Source organism: Mixophyes fleayi, chromosome 3, assembly GCF_038048845.1.
Source record: "Mixophyes fleayi isolate aMixFle1 chromosome 3, aMixFle1.hap1, whole genome shotgun sequence".
NCBI lineage: Eukaryota > Metazoa > Chordata > Amphibia > Anura > Limnodynastidae > Mixophyes > Mixophyes fleayi.
The window spans coordinates 195,990,563-196,013,790 of record NC_134404.1 but is presented as its reverse complement, the minus strand read 5'-3'; the positions used below and the strand labels follow the sequence as shown (position 1 = coordinate 196,013,790).

General features: G+C 45.2%; 1 protein-coding gene across 1 annotated transcript in view; it reads left to right on the top strand.

Moving 5' to 3' along the window:
• The first annotated feature begins 210 nt into the window (after nucleotides 1-210).
• ROS1 (ROS proto-oncogene 1, receptor tyrosine kinase) overlaps nucleotides 211-23,228 on the top strand; it is a 245,980-nt gene continuing 222,962 nt past the window's right edge. Inside the window, exons 1-5 of the mRNA XM_075200923.1 lie at nucleotides 211-288; nucleotides 1,016-1,085; nucleotides 11,422-11,570; nucleotides 19,505-19,640; nucleotides 22,865-23,072. Of these exons, the coding sequence (XP_075057024.1) occupies nucleotides 211-288; nucleotides 1,016-1,085; nucleotides 11,422-11,570; nucleotides 19,505-19,640; nucleotides 22,865-23,072 (641 nt within the window). The remainder of the gene's footprint in view (nucleotides 289-1,015; nucleotides 1,086-11,421; nucleotides 11,571-19,504; nucleotides 19,641-22,864; nucleotides 23,073-23,228) is intronic.

The window sequence follows — 23,228 nt, the reverse complement described above, 5'->3', positions numbered from 1 at the left end:
CTCTTCTTATCCCAATCCTAACCTATTACCCACAGTGTAAAAATAATAAAACAGATGATCACTCTGTGTTGCTTCCAACTATTATATAATAATAAACAGTTGGCCTTATATAGAGCTGGATGTAAGCCCAATTGTGACCTGCAAAAATTCACTTTGTTACTGCACATGCAATTGCTAGCAGAAGGGGAGTGAGGGGAAGGGGAATTCCCCATGCTCACCAGGCTGGGGCTGGTATCACATTATGATGGGAACTCCTTCCTGCTGGTGTCTGACCTCCATAGGTATATGGTTGGACTAGAGATGATATCTACTTTAGAACTGAACACCTACAGAAATTAAACTGATATGGCGGAAGTTTGCAAAGTCACACTTGCAGTGCTTAAATGGAAATGAAAGCTGGCTAACTGAAGCAAGTTGAGTTGCATAATTTAATAATTTAATTTTGCCTATTTCCTAAAACAATTTATTTAACAAAGACCTAGGTCCATTTTTGCCCTATCATTTCATGTGTTAGCACATTGTGTAGCTATTCATTATTTACATTTAAAAATATAAAAGTAAAAGAAATGAGTATATAATAGAATAGTAAAAAGTTAAATAAAACCCTCCAGATATGTTATACTTTTTTGCAATGCTCAACTTTGCTACATGCCTGTATTAGTTATCTGCACATGTCTTTATTTGTATAATATATAAACGACCCCTGGTTTATATATTATACAAATAAAGACATTTATAACTAATGGAGAATCAGGGGAACATTGACACTGCAACTTATAGTCAGCTTTGTTAGATCTACTGTAAAACACAAATGTCACACAGTTTTGTATAATGGATTTTGAGTAAATTATGCCTGACAAGGAGATCTAATCTCACTGAGACTTTGTATGGATCGGATGTATGCTTATTAATAAATCTATGCATAACCTATTGAATTTGCTCTGCTTACTAAATCTAGTATGTTATTATGTTACACCAAATGCATTTCAATGTACATATTTGTATGTTTCTGCAGATCATACCCTGTGATGTCCATTGTGTATATGTAAATGATTCTTACAGTGGTATACAAGACTACATAGAAGGTGTGTATGACACTACCTGTTCCATACCTTCATTATCATTGGATTCTGATATGCTCATATGTCATGTGACTTTATTCATTTCCTCTTCTGCAACTTAGCAAATAGACTGCTGGAGCAATAAAGCAGTACAAAAATAATAATGACTAAACCAAACAACTAGAAAGGAAATCCAGTTAATTGCTTGACACTAGTGCCATCCAGTCTTTTTCTGTTGTTTCTTTATAGGCAATATCCAGAATGTATTTTTATTTACTCTTTGTTACTTTATTGTAACATTTACTGGGGCATGTTATACCTTCACTACAGTCATGGTCAAAAGTTTTGAGAATAACACAAGTATTGGTTTTCACAGAGTTTGCTGCTTCAGTGTTTTAAACCTTTTTGTCAGATGTTGCTATGGTATACTGAAGTGAAATTACAAGTATTTCATAAGTGTCAAAGGCTTTTATTGACAATTACATTAAGTTTATGCAAAGAGTCAATATTTGCAGTATTGACCCTTCTTTTTGAAGACCTTTGCAATTTGCCCTGGCATGCTGTCAATCAACTTCTGGGCCACATACTGACTGATAGCCGCCCATTCTTGCCTAATCAATGCTTGGAGTTTGTCAGAATTTGTGCCTTTTGGATTGACCACAAGTTCTCAAAAGGATTAAGGTGTAGGGTGTTTCCTGGCCATGGACCCAAAATTTTGATGTTTTGATCCCCAAGCCACTTAGTTATCAACTTTGCCTTATGTCAAGGTGCTCCATCATGCTGGAAAAGGCATTGTTTGTCACCAAACTTTTCTTGGATGGTTGGGAGAAGTTGCTCTTTGAGGATGTTTTGGTACAATTCTTTATTTGTGGCTGTGTTCTTAGGCAAAATTGTGAGTGAGCCGACTTCCTTGGCTGAGAAGCAAGCCCTCACATGAATGGTCTCAGGATGTTTTACTGTTGGCATGACACAGGACTGATGTTAGCGCTCACCTTTCCTTCTCCAGACAAGCATTTTTCCAGATGCCCCAAACAATCTGAAAGGGGATTCATCAGAGAAAAGGACTTTACTCCAGTCCTCAGCAGTCCAATCCATGTACCTGTTGCAAAATATCAGTCTGTCCCTGATGTTTTTCCTGGAGAGAAGTGGCTTCCTTGCTGGTCTTCTTGACACCAGGCCGTCCTCCAAAAGTCTTCGCCTCACTGTGCATGCAGATGCACTCACACTTTTTGTGCAAGGCATTGATGACTGCACGTAATTCTTTGCAGGTAACCATCGTTAACAGAGGAAGAACAATGATTTCAATCACCACCCTCCTTTATAAGCTTCCAGTCTGTTATTCTAACTCAATCAGCATGACAGAGTGATCTCCAGCCTTGCCCTCGTCAACACTCTCACCTGTGTTAGTGAGAGAATCACTGACCTGATGTCATCTGGTACTTTTGTGGCAGAGCTTAAATGCAGTGGAAATTTTGTTTTTGGGATAAAGTTCATTGTCATTGCAAGGAGGGACTTTGAGATCAATTGCAATTCATCTGATCACTTTTCATGACATTCTGGACTACATGCAATTGCCATAATAAAATCTGAGGTAAAATAATGTGAAAAATAATATTTGTTTAATTCTCAAAACTTTTAGCCATGACTGTACAAGTGGGATATATAAGCAATCACTGTGCTGTATAGGGGATAACACACATGATGAGTCAAATGGATAAAATAAAGATATAAAATGTTTTGCCAGCTTTAGTTCTGTATATCTTGATGTATTATATTATATGTAATAGGGATGTTTCTAGTTTCTCCCACACCACATCAAAGGACTGATGCTTAACATGCACCTGATAAGTGTCAATAATAAAAGAGGAAATTTCAGTTTGTTATAGCTACTTTATCTATTTTTAATATATCAAGCAAGCTGCAGTAATTTAATTAAAAACATAATTAAAATAAATGAATATTGAAAATGATCCAGATGACAGTGCTGAAGATATGAAGCATGGGCCTATAGTGCCAAGACACAGTAATACCCCTAATTTGAAGTCTGGAGATTAATGTTATTTATGTTATTTAATCGGTTGTTGAGTGTGTTGTAATAGAATTTGACTTAACATAAGCCAGCAATTAAAAAAAAAAGGGGCGTAAGCCAGCCACAAAACTGGAGCAGTGGTCAAAACTGGGACAGTTGCATTCTGGTTAGTTAAGAAAGCAATTATATTATATTGTTGATAAATAGATCTAAAATGATCAAATATAAAGAAGACTATACATTTTGTATTCCAGTCACATTTGAATCTCTTGACTGACAGCTAAAAAAGAGGGCATATATGTTAGGAACTCTTCCAGCCGGCACAACACAACCCGGAGTCTACTCTACCAGTCAGGTGTTCACTGGAGCCCCTGATGGTGGGGACAGACTGGGCTGCAGACTGACAGAGGGTCGTGAAGTGTGTACCGGCTGGGGAGAACCCAGGCAAGAAGAGTCAGGTCCACGCAGAGGTCAAAGGCCGGCAGCAGGTATCAGTATCGATGAACAAGCTGAGGTCAGAGGTCACAGGCAGAGAAGCGGAACGGGTAAACGAGCCAAGGATCAGGGTCACAGGAAACAAAAGCGAAGTCCAATACAAAGCCAAGGGTCAAACACGGGTAGTCAAAACGTAGATAACAGGATACAGGAACTGGAACAAGCAGGTCAGCAGACTGGAGCACAGAAGCTATAACCGGCAATGAGGCAGCAGACCTCATTGCCTTAAATACAGACACAGACCAATCAGCAGTTGAACACACTCCTGCAGGTTAATTTCCTCGTATTCAGCAGAGCCAATCAAGGCTTGCCCCTGACCTACACAGTTGCAGGCTAATGCCTGATAATGCTAATGAAATCAGCCCACCGGCTGTCTATTATGCGCATGCGCCCGGCTACCAGTACCGCCGGGACGCAGCGCTTGTGTGGTAGCGTCTGGCCGTTGCCTTGGCGACGGCCGGGCAGAGGGAGGAAATGACGTCCCGGTCGTCAAGGTGACGGCCGGGACGCCAGAGGGAGCCAGAAGCGAGCCGCGGCGGCTGTGAGTACCGCCGCGGCTCGTGAAAATATACCATCCTGCCCTAAACCAACTTTATTGGCCAAAATCATTTAACTTAAATGCATCTATATGATTGACAAATATAATGCAGTTTGTGATATGTGGCTCTATTCAAAACAAACACTAGTTTAATCATCTTGTTACCAACTACTCCAACTGATGCATGCGGGCGGCAGTTGGAGAAGGCTGCACGTTAGATCAGCTCTGTGTCTTTCCTCCCACACAATTATCTGTCCACAATTATAAAACATCTAAAAACTTGTGAAGACAGTGGAAAATTATTGTGGGGGTACAAAGGAGTGTCATCATCACTCCAAAGACAAGGCCATACCATCTATCCCTGGCTTATCTGCATCAACTGACCTACTGTGTACCGACCCGGCTTGTCAGTTGGCCCTTCTGCTGAATCTCTGGTTTATCTGCATCAACTGATCTACTGTGTACCGACCCGGCTTGCCAATTAACCCTTCTCCTGCCGAATCCCTGGCTTATCTGCATCAACTGATCTACTGTGTACCGACCCGGCTTGTCGGTTGGCCCTTCTCCTGCTGAGTCCCTGGCTTGTCTGTATCAACTGATCTGCTGTGTGCCGGCCCGGCTTGTCAGTTGGCCCTTCTCCTGCTGAATCCCTGGCTTATCTGCACCAACTGATCTATTGTGTACCGACCCGGCTTATCAGTTAACCCTTCTCCTGCTGAATCCCTGGCTTATCTACATCAACTGATCTACTGTGTACCGACCCGGCTTATCAATTGGCCCTTCTCCTGCTGAGTCCCTGGCTTGTCTGTATCGGCTGATCTACTGTGTACCGGCCCGGCTTGTCGGTTGGCCCTTCTCCTGCTGAATCCCTGGCTTATCTGCACCAACTGATCTACTGTATACCGACCCGGCTTGTCAGTTAACCCTTCTCCTGCTGAATCCCTGGCTTATCTGCATCAACTGATCTACTGTGTGCCTACCCAGCTTTTCGGTTGGCCCTTCTCCTGCTGAGTCCCTGGCTTGTCTGCATCGACTGATCTGCTGTGTGCCGACCCGGCTTGTCGATTGGCCCTTTTCCTGCTGAGTCCCTGGCTTACCTGTATCAACTGATCTACTTTGTCCCGACCCGGCTTGTCAATTAACCCTTCTCCTGCTGAATCCCTGGCTTATCTGCACCAACTGATCTATTGTGTACCGACCCGGCTTGTCAGTTAACCCTTCTCCGGCTGAATCCCTGGCTTATCTACATCGGCTGATCTACTGTGTACCGACCCGGCTTGTCAATTGGCCCTTCTCCTGCTGAATCCCTGGCTTATCTGCACCAACTGATCTGCTGTGTGCCGGCCCGGCTTGTCGGTTGGCCCTTCTCCTGCTGAATCCCTGGCTTATCTGCATCAACTGATCTACTGTGTACCGACCCGGCTTGTCAGTTAACCCTTCTTCTGCTGAATCCCTGGCTTATCTGCACCAACTGATCTACTGTGTACCGACCCGGCTTGTCAATTAACCCTTCTCCTGCTGAATCCCTGGCTTATCTGCATGAACTGATCTACTGTGTACCGACCCGGCTTGTCAATTAACCCTTCTCCTGCTGAATCCCTGGCTTATCTGCACCAACTGATCTACTGTGTACCGACCCGGCTTGTCTATTAACCCTTCTCCTGCTGAATCCCTGGTTTATCTGCAGCAACTGATCTACTGTGTACCGACCCGGCTTGTCAGTTAACCCTTCTCCTGCTGAATCCCTGGCTTAACTGCATCATCTGCATATAAAACATTATTTTATATGCCATTATTTTGTTTTTCCTGATTGTACATTTACAAGTTTCTACTTTTTACCTGTTATTATTCTACTATTTATATGCCTTTATCTTGTTTTTCCTGATTTTATATTTACCAGCAACTAGTTTTACCTGTTATTATTCTTGCCTATTTCCATTGTCCTTATTACCTCTCCTTCTATTATTCTTTGCCTTCCACGCCCTAATTGGTTATTGTCCTCCATCTTGCTATTGTCTCCCTGCTTATTCTTACCTGTTATCCACTGTCCTTATTATCTTACTGTTCTGCTATCATTCTTACCTGTCTTCATTGTCCTTATTATCTCACTGTACTGTTGTTCCATGCCCTCCACGCCCTAATTCGTTATTATCTTCCACCTTTTCATTGTCTTCCTGCCTTTGTTCTTACCTGTTTTTCACTGTCCCCACTATCTCACTGTTCTGTTACTCTCTCTCCCTACTATGCCTCCCCGCTCTCACTCCATACCCATACTCTCCCCTCGCCCTACCTCTCCCGTTCCTCCCCACCATCCCCCGTGCGCTGCTCATCTTGCTAACCTCATCCCCACTTCCCCCCTCTCCTCTCCCCCTTTCTTCTGTGCCCTCTGGAATGCCAGATCCGTCCGCAACAAGCTGACTGCTATCCACGACCTCTTTCTATCCAACTCCTTTAACCTTCTTGCCGTTACTGAAACCTGGCTCTCCGATTCTGATACTACTTCCCCCACTGCCCTCTCCTATGGTGGCCTCTCCTTCGCCCACTCCGCCAGGCCTGGTGCCCGCCCTGGCGGTGGAGTTGGCCTCCTCCTCTCCTCCACCTGTACTTTTCGTGTCATTCCCCCTGAACCCTCCCTCTCCTTCTCCTCTTTTGAAGCTCACTCCATCCGCCTCTTCTACCCCATCCATCTCCGCGTCACTGTCATCTACCGCCCCCCTGGCCCCACCTCCCTCTTCCTTGACAACTTTGCTAGCTGGCTTCCTCACTACCTCTCCTCCGATCTCCCTTCGATCATTCTCGGTGACTTTAATATCCCCATCGACAACCCCACCTACCCTGCTTCCAGCAAACTGCTCACCCTCTCTTCCTCCCTTGGTCTCACCCAATGGACCTCCTCCTCTACCCACTGCCTTGGTCACTCCCTTGATCTTGTCTTCTCCTACCTATGTAATCTCTCCGACTTCTCCATCTCTCCCTTTCCTCTATCCGACCACCATCTCCTCTCCTTCTCTCTCTCCTCTTCTCCTGCTCCCCCCCCTGCCCAAACCTACTCTGTCCATACGCAACCTCGATGCTCTTGACCCTGCCTCTCTGTCCTCCTCTCTCGATACCCTCCTTTCTCCCCTTTCCTCCCAGGCCTGCCCCAACCAAGCGGTCTCCCTCTACAATCACACCCTCACCTCCGCTCTGGACGCGGTCGCCCCTGCCCACTCCGTCCACCCCCGCTGCTCCAAACCCCAACCCTGGCACTCCAAATTTACCCGCTTCCTCCAAAAATGCTCCCGTTCCGCCGAACGTCACTGGAGAAAATCCCACTCCCTGGCTGACTTCCTCCACTTTAAATTCATCCTTTCATCCTACAGCTCTGCCCTCTCACTCGCTAAACAATCTTTCTTTAAATCCCTCATCTCTTCCCAGTCCTCTAACCCCCGCCGCCTCTTTGCCACCTTCAGCACTCTCCTGGCCCCCTCCCCTCCCCCCACCCCCTCCTCCCTGACTGCCTCTGATTTCGCCTCCTTCTTTTCCTCTAAAATCGAGGCCATCCGACTTGAAATCTCCTCCTCCACTCTCTCTTCCACCCCTCCCACTCTTCTGTCCTCCCCCCCAACCACCTTCCCCTCCACTCCTTCCGTCCCACCACCGGCGAGGAAGTTCACTCTCTCATTTTATCCTCCCCCCCCACTACCTGCCCCCTGGATCCCATCCCCTCCCACCTTCTTCGCTCCCTTTCCCCCACCACCTGCTCCCACCTCGCTCACCTCTTTAATCTCTCCCTCTCCACTGGCATCTTCCCCTCCTCCTTCAAACATGCTCTCGTATCCCCCATTCTTAAGAAACCTAATCTCGACCCCACTTCTCTCTCGAACTATCGCCCCATATCTCTTCTCCCTTTTGCCTCCAAAATTCTTGAGAGGCTCGTCTGCAGCCGTCTCACCTCCTACCTTTCTGAATACTCCCTCCTTGATCCTCTCCAGTCTGGTTTCCGCCCCCTCCACTCCACTGAAACTGCCCTGGCTAAAGTCACCAATGACCTCCTCTCTGCAAAAGCCAGGGGCCACTTCTCCCTTCTCATCCTCCTTGACCTCTCTGCAGCCTTTGACACCGTTGACCACCCCCTCCTCCTTCACACCCTCCAGTCTTTCGGCCTCTCCGGCCCAGTCCTGTCCTGGTTCACCTCTTACCTTACTCACCGTTCCTTCTCTGTCACCACCTCTGGGTCTCTCTCCCCCCCATCCACCCTTCCAGTCGGGGTCCCTCAGGGCTCTGTTCTGGGACCCTTACTCTTCTCTCTATACACCTCCTCCCTGGGTGAACTCATCAGCTCCTTCGGCTTCAGCTACCACCTTTACGCTGATGACACTCAACTATACCTCTCCTCTCCTGATCTCTCTCCCTCCCTCCTCTCTAGGGTGTCCGCCTGCCTCTCTGCCATCTCCTCCTGGATGTCCTCTCGATTCCTCAAACTTAACCTTGCCAAAACTGAGCTCATAGTTTTTCCTCCCTCTCATACCCCATCCCCTTCTGACCTCTCCATCACTGTCGACAACACCTCTATCTCCCCTGTCCCCCAACTTCGCTGCCTTGGTGTCATCCTCGACTCCTCTCTCTCCTTTGGCCCCCACATCCTCTCTCTTGCTAAATCCTGCCGCTTCCAGCTGCGCAACATCGCTCGCATCCGGCCCTTCCTCTCCCATGATGCCACCAAATGCCTTATCCACTCTCTGATCATCTCCCGCCTGGACTACTGCAACCTCCTCCTCACTGGCCTCCCCCACTCTCATCTCGATCCCCTTCGATCCGTCCTTAACGCTGCAGCTAGGCTTATTTTCCTCTCTCGCCGCTCCTCTTTTGTCTCCCCCCTCTACCTAGCCCTTCACTGGCTCCCATTCCCCTTCAGAATCCTCTTTAAGCTCCTCACACTCACCTACAAGGCCCTCGCCAACTCCACTGCGCCCTACATCTCCACCCTCCTCTCTATTCATGCTCCATCCCGCCCTCTCCGTTCTGCCTCTGACCGTCGCCTCTCTTCCCCCCTTATAACCTCCTCCCACGCGCGTATCCAAGACTTCGCCCGCGCTGCCCCCCTCCACTGGAACAAGCTCCCTCCCTCCATCAGAACTTCCCCTAATCTGTCCAGCTTCAAACGGGCCCTAAAAACCCACCTTTTTCTTAAAGCCTTTCTGTCTCCCACTTAACTTCCTACCTTATCTTCTGCCTCTGTCCCCCTACTCTCCCTCTCTCCCCTGCGTCTCTCTGTCTGTCCACCCCTCCCCTTAGATTGTACGCTCCTCTGAGCAGGGCCATCTCTCCTCCTGTTTCCACCACTTCTAACTCTGCTCTCCAGCTACTTAGCCCTCCTCCTCAAAGGTTCTCCACCCCACGTCCACTTTCGCTCCCTCCTCCCCCCTGGGGGTCTCCCTGTCTTCCGCGCCCCCCTTCTTGGGTCCCGTCGTTTTCGGATCCTCCCTCCCCCTTCCCCGCCCTCTCTAGCTGTGCATTGAGCGTACTGAGTTGCTGTGTTTACTGTACTGTGCTGTCTCCCATTGTATTGTGATTTTGTTTGTCTCTGTACGGCGCTGCGGATGCCTTGTAGCGCCTTATAAATAAATATTAATAATAATAATAATAATAACTAGTATGGTTAAAATAAAGTCCCGCAAATTATTTTTCATGCAGGTGAAGGCATCCACTAAAGTCTAATATTATTCTAAAGCCTTCTAAAATTAAAAGATTTGCTATATAATGGCAAAAATACATATTTTTCTATAGAGTTGAGTATCAAAACAAAAGATAAAAACAAATTCAAGATTTCTTTTAAATGTATGAACCAATTACTTTAGTTTGATCTTTAACAAGTTCATGTGTTAACTTAATTTCATGTGTAGGTGCATTTAACACCGTAATTGTCCCAGTTTGTCAGAGGCCCCACATCAATACTCTGGACTGTTGTTAACTAGACTCTAATCTTGTTATCTTTCAATTTTTCCTTTGTGGGTTGAAAGCATACAAATGTTTTTGTTAAAAGATTTTACCTAGTTTTCATGATGGTGCTAAGTAAGTCTTGCAGAGCTCAACATTTAATTTTAGCCCTTTAAAACTTCTGAGAACTGTTCCGTTATTTTGATCTAGGTATGATAATCCTCTCACAATACTTTCAATGCCTGGAAGGGTCAAAAAGTAAACAATAATAACCCAAAAAAATAAATAATCCACAGTGGATATATATTATAGGATTAGCTCAATTATATCTTCCTCTTATTCTGATTTATTTCTATGAATACCTATTATCATAACATATCTATACAAAATATTTTAAATGTATCATCTATTTTTTAAAATCTATTACTTTGAAATAATACTTTAAAAACCAGTGAAACAAAGGTGATTGGATTAGCCAGTCATGAAATTACAAATATTTTACATAATATTGTGATTTGACTTCCTTTAAATTAAGTGTAAAAACATAACCAACCAACTATTAGAAATATATTGTTATTATGAACCTATAAAGAGTAATTTACCATAGACCTATAACCAGGGCCGGATTAACCATAGGGCTAACTGGGCTACAGCCCAGGGGCCTATGGCATCCAGGAAGCCCTTGAAAGTGCTCAGCAGCAGTATTGATCGGTCGGGGGCGTGGGCATCCCCGGTGCGATCAGTGCTGCTGAGCACTTTCACTGCGGTCCTTCCCCGGTCGCTGTAGTCTTCTTACTGAGGAGATCTCGTGAGTCTCACTCTCACGAGATCTCCTCAGTAAAGAGCATACAGCACGCCGGGGAAGGAGGTAAGTGCCGGGGAAGGGGGGGGGGGGGGGTGGCGGGCAGCTCGGATCACCGGGGGGGAGGGCCCTCACGGGGGAATGGAGGCCCCCTTAGCCCAGGGGCCTCCATTCCCTTAATCCGGCCCTGCCTATAACAATCCGAGAGATAAAAACAGATGATATCTGGCCATACAAGTGTGTCTTTTTTCACCGTTTTCTCTCTATTAATATATCTTTAATTATTTAGCTGATTTTCAAAGTATTATTTTGCAGTAATAGATTTTAAACGAGAATAAAATAAAGATGTATTTTTTTTTCGTTTTATCGATATGGGCACAACAATGGAATAACTACTTTTCTTCTTTGTCTATTTAAGGTACACAAATATGACAGATAGCAAGCAAAGATGTGGCAAAAACCTTAGTCAAAAGCATCTAAAAATAGTAGTTAATGGGAGATGAAATGCTAAACATGGAAGTTTGATTAATAAATGGGTATGAATGTGGACTACTTTACTAAACATGTCTTTTTTCAGACTGTACCATTGAACCGACACCTCCTTTTGTGTCCTCCATTGGATATCATAATGTAACCTTAAGGTGGAATGCATCAAATATATCAGAAGCAACATATATGGTTCAGATCAAATATGTGAACATCCCAGGTGTATGGGAAAATGCCCAGGTGAGATTTGTTCCTCTCTCTATTTAAATATTTATGTAAACCAATAACAACCAAAAAAACAGCCAGCAGCAAAATTACCAGTACTCATGCAATGGCAGCTTGGAAACATCAATGGTGATTTAGGAACCGCAAGCACCCTGCAGGTAGCATCAGCAAAGTCTATTTGTGGACCTCCTGTTTAATTCTGTAGCACTACATACAGATGTGCACTGCACCAAGCTGAGGCGGCAGTGGGTGGATCTAGGTGGGTCACTGCCATTCCTTACTGTTGACCAGGGCCAGATTAACCCGAGGTCTAACTGGGCTACAGCCCAGGGGCCTCGGGCATCCAGGGGGCCCTTGACAGAGCTCAGCAGCACTATCGATGGGGGAGGGGCTTGATCAATGCTGCTGAGCTCTGTCATTGTTGTTCTTCCGTGGCGCTCAGTAATCTCCATACTGAGGAGAGCTCGTGAGAGTGTCACAAGATCTGCTCAGTAAGGAGCTTACAGGGCGCCACAGAAGGACAACAGTGACAGGAGAAGGTAAGCGCTTGGGGGGGGCTGCTAACAGGGGGGTGGGCTCACGTGGGGGTCGGCAGGCGGCTAAGAGGGGGGCCCTCACGGGGGAATGGGGGCCTCCTTAGCCCAGGGGCCTCCATTCCCTTAATCCGGCCCTGCTGTTGACTAGTGATGCTCAAACCAGCCGCATTTTGACCCTTAACAAATTTCTTGGACACAAACAGCGAACCTTGAATGACAAACTTCAAACATAGTAGTTTGAAAAAAAAAATACTTTATTACTAATTAAAAATATTATCTAAATAGTGTATTTTAAAAACAGTTAAAAGCACTCATTTTAACGTAAAGAGCGAAAGGTGAACAGCAAACGCGACATGCAAACTCAACCGCATATTTTGAAACCACAGTTTGAATCATGGTGTATTGATGATTGTAGTATGGACATGTCTGGGGCCTTCTAACTTGTGAAATTTGAATATCTTCAAGGCAATGAAGCTAACTGAGCGAAACGTGCTTTGGCGTTTGCCTAGCTTACTGAATCTAAATTTGATAAAATAGATTTATTCCCACTAAGATAATCAATCTAAATAGATTCTGTAATCGAGATGAAGAGAGCTCTGATTAGCCCTGAAATATAGTGGAGCCTTCTAAGGTAGATCGCAATTCATAATTGTATATTAGTGTGAATGAATGGATAGGTATTCTATACAGGGAGAGTATTGATACACCCAGAGCAGCAATAGCAAAATCATTAATAGCTTAAAGTTAATTAATCCTTGTCTTAACTGGCATAAAACAACAGTGGGAAAACATCATTCACATTGAATAATCTTCTTAGATGTAAATAGCAATTTCCTCTGATTGCAGCAACTCTTTCTACTTTCATAAATAATATGAAAATTAGAGGTCATTGTTGATTTAGTGTTGCAAAATAGTATAGAGAGCACTAAAACCAATTCTGCCAACACACAAGTGGGTCAGGTTAAGTCACCATTTAATCTTCGTTATTCATAGTGGGAATTATATAATAGTTAATAAAGGAATTTAAGGTATGCTCAGCATTGTAAAATATCACATTGACTCACTATTTTCTCTTTTGTTATTTTGCTGATTTTAAGTACAATATTTTAATAAGCAATAAAGATTATTTTTAAATAAATGGGATTTACAATCTCTAAATGTGAAGACACCATGAGACTGTAAGTGCACTGTATTAAACAAATTCTGTTGTCCTAAACTTGCCTCAATATAAGGCCAGATGATGTGGCCACATGTTTAGAGTGTATTTTTCTATCTTAGGATACATGCAACTCAAAATACACACATGGGGCTACAATTTTGCAGCCTACTCTAAATAAGGCCATACAGATAAGCAGATGGACTGTGCCTGTGCTTAAAGCGGCTAAGTGCTATTGCACATATATAAATTCAATGTGCAGGGGAAGTCTTGCTCTTCGTAAATGGCCCTATGGATCTGATGGAAACTGTCAGGCGCCGTCCCCGCTGATCTCGTCAGACGGGGACGGACGCCCGACTTCCGTTGAGCGCTCTGTTGCTTAGCAACAGACCCGCTGTGGCTTCCTGTTAGACTGCCTGTCGGCGCATGCGCCCTGCCTCCGTCCCATTGCTAGGCAACAGGATGCTAGTTTACCACAGTGTGCCGCCCCCTGAGTCCTCCAATCAGCTGCTGCTCTGCCTCTATTTAAACCTGACTCTGGCGCCATTAGGGTGCCAGAGTAACAGGTTCCATACCTTGTGTTCCTGGTTCTCCTTGCTCCAGTCTCCCTGAGTGTGCTCCCAGTGTTCCTACTTCCTCGTTGTGACCTGGCTTGTTGACCATCCCTCGTTCTGTGTGACCCATATTGCTCCGTAACTCGGCTTGATGACCATCCCTCTGGATTCTCCCTGCTACCTTGCATTCCCGATTTGGCTTGACCCGGACCCTCTGACCCTTCTACACTACACCGGCAACTGGCTAGCAGGACCGCGACCTGCGTACCCTGTGCAGCGAAGTCCAAACCTCCTTGCGGGGGTCCCTGGCGAATACCAGGGGTACATTAGACTCCACACCTGCTAGTTTAGTAGCGCTAATACTGGTTAGTGCCCTGCTTTTGTAGTCCTCAAGAGGCCTACGGCCTGACAGTTTACTCTGGCCATGACTGACGGCTCTGGGGAACCCTCTGCTCGAGATCTCCTCCTCCATTTAGGGCAGTGAGTGGAACAGCAAGAATCTAACCAGGCTCAACTCCTGCAGTGCATACAAGGAGTGATTTCCCATCTGGATTCCCTGAATCTTCCTCAGGCAGCTGCTCTGGCTCCTTCCTCCCCTCCTAGTGTGAATGTCGCTTCACCTAGAACTCTACAGATTCCCACGCCTGAGAAGTATGACGGTAATCCCAAGGGATGTCGAGGATTTCTTAACCAATGCTCCATCCAATTTGAACTTGCACCGGAGAATTTCTCTTCTGAAAGAGCTAAAGTAGCCTACATTATTTCCCTCCTCACTGGACAAGCCCTTGCCTGGGCCTCCCCGCTTTGGGAGCGAAATGATGTATCCCTCTATAATTCTGCCACCTTTATCGAGAACTTTCGAAATGTATTTGACGAGCCCGGCCGAGTGTCTTCTGCCGCTTCTAGTCTTCTGGCCCTTCGTCAAGGTTCCCTCTCGGCTGGTCAATACGCGGTACAATTCCGTACCTTTGCCTCTGAACTGGGGTGGAATGATGTGGCTCTGACAGCTACTTACTGGCAAGGTTTGTCGGATTCTATTAAGGACGCCCTCGCCTCCCGAGATCTCCCTACCAAACTTGACGAACTGGTATCTCTTAGCATTAAGGTAGACATCCGCCATCAGGAACGTTCTGCTGAAAGAAACCAGGACCACCGCCCTGTTCGTTTGGCTCCTCGCTTTCAGTCTCCAGTCCCTCCAGCCGAGGAGCCTATGCAGCTTGGGCACTCTCGTTTGTCTCGGGATGAAAGGAAGCGTCGGATTAGGAACCGCCTTTGTCTGTATTGCGGGGAATCCGGTCACCTACTAGCAGCTTGTCCAAAGAGGCCGGGAAACTCCACCTCCTAGGCAATGAAAGGAAGGTTGTCCTAGGATCCAGTCTCCATACTTCCTACCCCGCTAAGGATACCAACTTCCTGATGCCAGTCACCCTCAAGTCTACGGATGTCTCTCTGGAATGCTCCGCCTTCGTGGATTCTGGATCCTCAGGGAACTTCATCTCCGCCACTCTGGTGTCCAAGATTCACATACCTTTTTCTCTATTGCCGCAGCCATTGGTCCTTACCGCAGTTGACGGTAACCGAGTCAGCAACGGTTCCATCACCTGTATCACCTGTCCAGTTCGGTTGCAGGTAGGGGTTCTTCACCATGAGTGGATTATGTTCCTGGTTATTCTGCAGTCCGTTAACTCTATCATCTTGGGTTTACCCTTCCTCAGGACGTATTCACCACAATTTGATTGGCTTCATGCCCAGGTATCCTCCTGGGGTACTTCGTGTTTCAACCGGTGCCTCTCTAAGGTACTCCCACCTGCCTACCTTTTCTCTCTCTTGACTCCCAGGTCAAGCTTCCGGAACCGTACTGGGAGTTCCTTGACGTATTCAGCAAAACTGCCGCTGAGAGTCTTCCCCCACATCGTGGGTGGGATTGTCCCATCGAACTTGTGCCCGGCAAAACCATTCCTAAAGGTAGAGTTTATCCACTTTCCCTACCTGAGACGAAGGCTATGTCACTGTATATCTCTGACAATCTTCAAAGAGGATTCATCAGGAAGTCCGCCTTTCCCGCTGTGGCTGGATTCTTTTTCGGAAAGAAGAAAGATGGCTCCTTAAGACCCTGCATAGATTACCGTCGATTGAATGCTATCACCATCAAGAACTGCTACCCTCTTCTCCTTATTACAGAACTGTTCGATCGCATTCGGGGTGCTAAGATCTTCTCCAAATTGGATCTAAGAGGGGCTTAAAATTTAATACGCATTTGAAGGGGTGATGAGTGGAAAACGGCATTCAACACCCGCGACGGGCACTATGAGTACATAGTTATGCCCTTTGGGCTCTGCAGTGCTCCTGCCGTTTTTCAAGATTTTGTCAACGAGATCTTCAGGGATCTTCTGTACCAATCCGTGATTGTCTACCTGGACGATATTCTAATATTTTCATCCGATCTATACTCTCATCGTCTTCATGTAAAGACGGTCCTCTCCTGTCTCAGGAAACATTCTTTATATTGTAAGCTGGACAAATGCCTCTTTGAATGTTCTCAAGTTCCCTTCCTCGGTTACTTGGTTTCTGGCACTCGTCTCCAAATGGACCCCAAGAAGGTAGAAGCCATTATCAACTGGCCACTTCCCGCTGATCTCAAAGCTATGCAATGCTTCATCGGGTTTGCCAACTATTACCATCAGTTCATTAAAGGATTTTCTTCCATCATCTGTCCTATCACGGCATTAACCCGCAAAGGTGTCTGCTGCAAACCATGGCCTACTGAGGCAATAATGGCCTTCAAAACTCTTAAGGAGGCATTTATTGTGGCTCCCATCCTCAAACAGCCAGACCAGGGGAGACCTTTTCTTCTTGAAGTTGACGCCTCTTCTGTAAGAATTGGGGCTGCCTTGTCCCAGAGATCTTCTTCCGGCACTTTGGAGACTTGTGGATTCCTTTCTAAAAAAGTTTCCGGTGGTGAATTAAATTATGGGAACGGAGACAAGGAGCTCTTGGCTATTAAAATGGGGCTAGAAGAATGGCGCTACCTTCTCGAAGGGGCATTACATCCCATAACCGTGATGACAGACCACAAGAACCTTACCTACCTCCAGGAGGCACAATATTTCAACCCTAGCCAGGCTCGCTGGTCTAATTTTTTCCTCCGGTTTCAACTTATCCTCACTTTTTGTCTTGGTTCCAAGAATTGCAAGGCTGATGCACTATCTAGATCATTTGATAATACGGATTCCTTAGCCTTCTCAGACAACAAAACAATTCTGAATCCTACTCAGGTGGTGGCTATTACCAATTCCTCATTCGTCTCTCCTCCTCCTGGACGCCCCTTCGTAGAACCACACCTCCACCCTAAATTACTATGCTGGGCACACGAATCTAAGTTTGCAGGTCATGCCGGGTACAAGAGGATGAAGGAATTCCTTTCCAGATACTACTGGTGGCATTCTCTGGGTTCTGACGTTCGTAAATTCGTATCAGCATGTTGTATATGTGCACACCACAAGACTCCTAGACAAAGTCCTCCTGGTTTTCTCCTTCCTCTCCCCATTCCCGACTCTCCCTGGATCAGCATCACAATGGATTTCATCACCGATCTCCCTCGGAGTCACGACTACAATACCATCTGGGTCGTGGTAGATCGCTTCTCCAAAATGTCCCACTTCATCCCTTGTAAAGGTCTTCCCTCAGCTCCTAAACTCGCCGACCTGTTTTTAAAAAATATATTCCGTCTCCATGGGTGTCCCCAGGAGATCATCTCCGAACGGGGGGTACAATTTGTCGCTAGGTTCTGGAGAGCCTTCTGCACCAGGATTAGGGGTTAAGCTCAAATTCTCTTCTGGCTACCACCCTCAGACGAATGGACAAACGGAGCGAGTGAATCAGGACCTGGAGTGTTTCTTGCGGTGCTTTGCCTCTGACCATCAGACTTCCTGGAGTGACCTCCTTTACTGGGCCGAAATCACCCATAACAACCTCCTACATTCCTCCTCAGGCCATTCACCTTTCTTTGTTGTCTATGGGAGACATCCCACTCCTCCCCTCTTATTAGAGGCTCCACTTTCTCATGTGCCGGCTGCTGACTCCCTCATCCATGACTTTTCTCAAATCTGGAACCAAACTAAAACAGCACTTTCTACTTCAGTGCAACGACATAAGAGAGCTGCTGACCGCCATAGGAGGAATCTTCCAGTTTTGAGGGTGGGAGACCGTGTATGGCTGGCTACACGCAACCTCCGACTCCAAGTTCCATCGATGAAATTGGCTCCCAGGTTTATCGGTCCTTTCGCTATTTCTCAAATCATTAATCCTGTTTCTTACAAGCTTTCATTACCTTCTTCCCTCAAAATCCATAACACTTTCCACATTTCCTTGCTGAAACCTCTAGTCCTCAACGAATTCTTCAAGGAACCTGTCTCTCCTCCACCCATCAAGACCTCTCTGGGTGATGAATTCGAAGTAGAAAGAAATCTAAAGAAACGTTTTGTTCGGCGCAACCCCCAGTATCTGGTACATTGGAAGGGCTATGGTCCTGAGGAGAGATGCTGGGTCCCGGAGGCCGATCTGCATGCTCCTCGCCTCCTTGCTAATTTCCTGGAGAGGACCAATCCTTCTTTGAGAGGGAGGAAGGGAGGGGGTACTGTCAGGTGCCGTCCCCGCTGATCCCCTGTCAGACGAGGATCGACGCCCGACTTCCGCCGAGCACTCTGTTGCTTAGCAACAGACCCACGGTGGCTTCCTGTTAGGCTGCCTGTCGGGCGCATGCGCCTTGCCTCCATCCTGTTGCTAGGCAATGGGACGCTACTTTACCACAGCGTGCCGCCCCCTGAGTCCTCCAATCAGCTGCTGCTCTGCCTCTATTTAAACCTGACTCTGGCGCCATTAGGGTGCCAGAGTAACAGGTTTCATACCTTGTGTTCCTGGTTTTCCTTGCTCCAGTCTCCCTGAGTGTGCTCCCAGTGTTCCTTCTTCTTCATTGTGACCTGGCTTGTCGACCATCCCTCATTCTGTGACCCATATTGCTCCACAACCTCAGCTTGTTGACCATCCCTTTGGATTCTCCCTGCTACCTTGCATTCCCGATTTGGCTTGACCCGGACCGTCTGAACCTTCTACACTACACCGGCAACTGGCTAGCAGGACCGCGACCTGCGTACCCTGTGCAGCGAAGTCCAAACCTCCTTGCGGGGGTCCCTGGCGAATACCAGGGGTACGTTAGACTCCGCACCTGCTAGTTCAGTTCGCTAATACCGGTTAGTGCCCTGCTCTTGTAGTCCTCAAGAGGCCTACGGCCTGACAGAAACTAGTGGCAATTTGTAAAACTTGTGAATATTTGTAAACCTACAACATTTATTACAGTCTTCAGTTTTTCAGATAAATGCATAATGAGAATCGGTAAAGTAACATTTATAATGGTGTGGATGGTGGGCCAGTCTGAGATCGCCATTGCGTGCAGTAGGTAATTCCTCCCCTGATGCAATGTACACATAGCAGAAGGAGGCTGTCCGCACTCATACCATAGACCATTAGTATTTTAGTCTTTGTGAAATCTGTCAATATTTTATTAATTTAACTAATTGATGTTTGTCTTGTGTGTGATTCTGCCCTTTCTATGTTTCAATATGAATTATTTTCCTTGACAATTGATTTCCAATACTTACACGTATTACTCTCTATTTATTTTTAACTGTTGTCCATGAGATACAGGCAGTAACAGAACCTTTATGTACTGTGAATAATCTGCAACCCTACACTGAGTATCTGTTCAGGATAATATGGATTATCTGTCAGCTGCAGTTTTACTCGGCACCCAGCCCTGTCTATCGGACGCTTGCATTTGGAGGTAAGACTACATGGGGCATCATTGAATATAAGTGTTGTGATCCTTCTATATGTCTCAATAGAATGAAGATGTAGCACATAAGCACTGTGTAGGGGTGCATCAATTCCCAGATGCTGTACAGCTACAGTGCTCATCTATAGATCGGCTAGGGTTAATTAAAACAAATACATCTGCTACAATTCTTCAATCACTTGCTGCCATGAAATTCTTCAGATAAATCATATATTGCCATAGAAAAGTTCAAGGATCAAAGTCCTTTGTAGGCTGTGCTTCCTGGTGACTGTTTACCAAAGAGCAATGTTAACATGTATGTATGTAGTGTCTGGCAGTGCACAGTGTCTTTAAACCAATCTATTAAGATGAGTGTCATGGCTAGCAAAAAAATAAAAAGTAATGATGTAGCAGTGAGCACTGTAGGACCAGCAAAAGATAAAATTATTTATTTTATTGTCATGTATAGTCATGGCCAAAAGTTTTGAGAATGACACAAATATTAATATTAAAGTCTGCTGCCTCAGTTTTTATGATGGCAATTTGCATATACTCCAGAATGTCATGAAGAGGGATCAGATGAGATTGCAATTAATTTCAAATTCCCTCTTTGCCATGACAATGAAATTTATCCCAAAAACAACCTTTCCACTGTATTTCAGTCCTGCCACAAAAAGACCACCTGACATCAGGTCAGTGATTCTCTTGTTAACACAGGTGAGAGTGTTGACTAGGACAAGGCTGGAGATCACTCTGTCATGCTGATTGAGTTAGAATAACTGTCTGGAAGCATTAAAAGGAGGGTGGTGATTGAAATCATTGTTTTTACTCTGTTAACCATGGTTATCTGCAAGGAAACACATGCAGTCATCATTGCTTTGCACAAAAAGGGCTTCACAGGCAAGGATATTGTTGCTAGTAAGACTGCACCTAAATCAACCATTTATCGGATCATCAAGAACTTCAAGAAGAGAGGTTCAATAGTTGTGAAGAAAGCTTCAGGGTGCGTAAGAACGTCCAGCAAGCACCAGGACCGTCTCCTAAAGTTGATTCAGCTGTGGGATCGGGGCACCACCAGTGCAGTGCTTGCTCAGGAATGGCAGCAGGCAGATGTGAGTGCATCTGCACACTCAGGGAGGTAAAGACTTTTGGAGGATGGCCTGGTGTCAAGAAGGCCAGCAAAGAAGCCACTTATATCCAGGAAAAAAATCAGGGACACACTTATATAAGGTATGTACAGGGATTGGACTGCTGAGAACTGGGGTAAAGTCATTTTCACTGATGATTCCCCTTTCAGTTTGTTTGAGGCATCTGGAAAAACACTTGTCAAGAGAAGGAAAGGTGAGCGCTACCATCAGTCCTGTGTCATGCCAGCAGAAAAGCATCCTGAGACCATTCATCTGTTGGGTTGCTTCTCAGCCAAGGGAGTGGGCTCACTCACAATGTGCCTAAGAACACAGCCATGAATAAAGAATGATACCAAAATATCCTCTAAGAGCAACTTCTCCCAACCATCCAAGAAGAGTTTGGTGATGAACAATGCCTTTTCCAGCATGATGGAGGACTTTAGTGATAACTAAGTGGCTTGGGGATCAAAACATCAAAATTTTAGATCCATGATCAGGAAACGCCCCAAACCTTAATCCTATTGAGAACTTGTGGTCAATCCTTAAGAGGCGGGTGGACAAACAAAAACCCACAAATCCTGACAAACTCCAAGCATTGATTAGACAAGAATGGGCGGCCATCAGTCAGTATGTGGCCCAGAAGTTGATTGACAGTATGCCAGGGCGAATTACAGAGATCTTCAAAAAGAAGGGTCAACACTGCAAATATTGACTCTTTGCATAAACTTAATGTAATTGTCAATACAAAGCCTTTGACATTTATGACATGCTTGTAATTTTGGCAGCAAACTTTGTGAAAACCGATACTTGTGTCATTCTCAAAACTTTTGACCATGACTGTAGTGGAGGTATAACATGCCCCAGTAAATGTTACAATAAAGTAACAAAGAGTAAATAAAAATACATTCTGGATATTGCCTATAAAGAAACAACAGAAAAAGACTGGATGGCACTAGTGTCAAGCAATTACCTGGATTTCCTCTCTAGTTGTTTGGTTTAGTCATTGTTATTTTTGTACTGCTTTATTGCTCCAGCAGTCTATTTGCTAAGTTGCAGAAGAGGAAATGAATAAATAATTGTAATTTTACTTCAGTATACCATAGCAACATCTGACAAAAAGGTTGACTAAAAATACTGAAGCAACAGACTTTGTGAAAACCAATACTTATGTCATTCTCAAAACTTTTGGGCATGACTGTATGTGTGTGTGTGAAGATACTGGGTTTTCTTGCACATTTCTACCCACTTCACTCTGGCTGGCCACACACAGGTGCCTTCCTATGCCAGGAAGTCTACCCAGTACCTTCTAGGATTCATATCTTCACTCAGGCAAATACAGTTAGAAAGTAAAGCAATACATTTATTGTAATAAAAACAGTACTAGATTATTATGTACACACAGTAAATAAATGCCAGGCAGGTTTACCACAGCATCTGTTCCTTACCCCACTAGCTTAAGGAGCTACAGTCACCTGGATGTCCTGACTTAAAGGCCCATGGAGTTCTTCTCTTAGCTGCAGCTGTAGTCCATTGGTAGAGAACGAAAAACTCAAAGCCAGCTACACTGCACCTTCCATGAATCAATCCTCAGAATGAATATAATCTACCCCCTGGAGTGGCTCCTTATGTCTAGGGTCTAACTTCCACAGAAACTCCCCTTCCAGATTGTAGACCAAATGTCTGGAATAATTTTGTGAGAACAATGGATATTAATTAGTTTTTCCCCTCCAGTATCTTGCAACCTGATCATTACCCATAAGCCTCTGGCTTCAATTTAAGGAAAATGAATAGCAACCTCACTGCCACATCACCAATATGCAATAAACAATATACATATTTACAATGAGCTACAATGTCCCCTTATCCACATGTAATTAGACACTGCAGTTGTAGTCTGTTGAGCTGGGGAACACAAGCAAGGGCTATAAAAGTACTTGCTATAATTCACATTATGTGAGAAACGAGGAACAGGATGGTTACAGTGTTGTCACAGTTGTTTCGCTGTGTGCATTTCCATTTCTCCACCCCTTGGATGTGTAATCCAACTGTATTCCATCTGTAATATAGAGATGTTTTCTTAAATTGTTTTGTGTTTCTGTTTTACAGTTCCTGCAGTCTCACCAGTGATAGAAAGCCTATACAGTCCTACTAGTGAGACAATAGAGGCCAGCTGGCTTCCTCCACCCTTCCCAAATGGGCCCATTATTGGGTATAATTTGAAACTGTACACTGATGGTGAATCCCAGAAACACATTTCAGTGGTTGGGAGACAGAACTTCCAGTTTTATGCTACAAAGCCAGCAACAACATACAGGTAATATGTTTATCTAAGATTACTTGTGAAATATCTCTGTATGTTTTGATACCTATTTGTACACCAATTGGACTGTTAAAGCAATTAGTGCACACAAAGTTTTCATACAATAAACTGTTCTACACATAACTGTATAACAAATACTGTGTCTAGGAA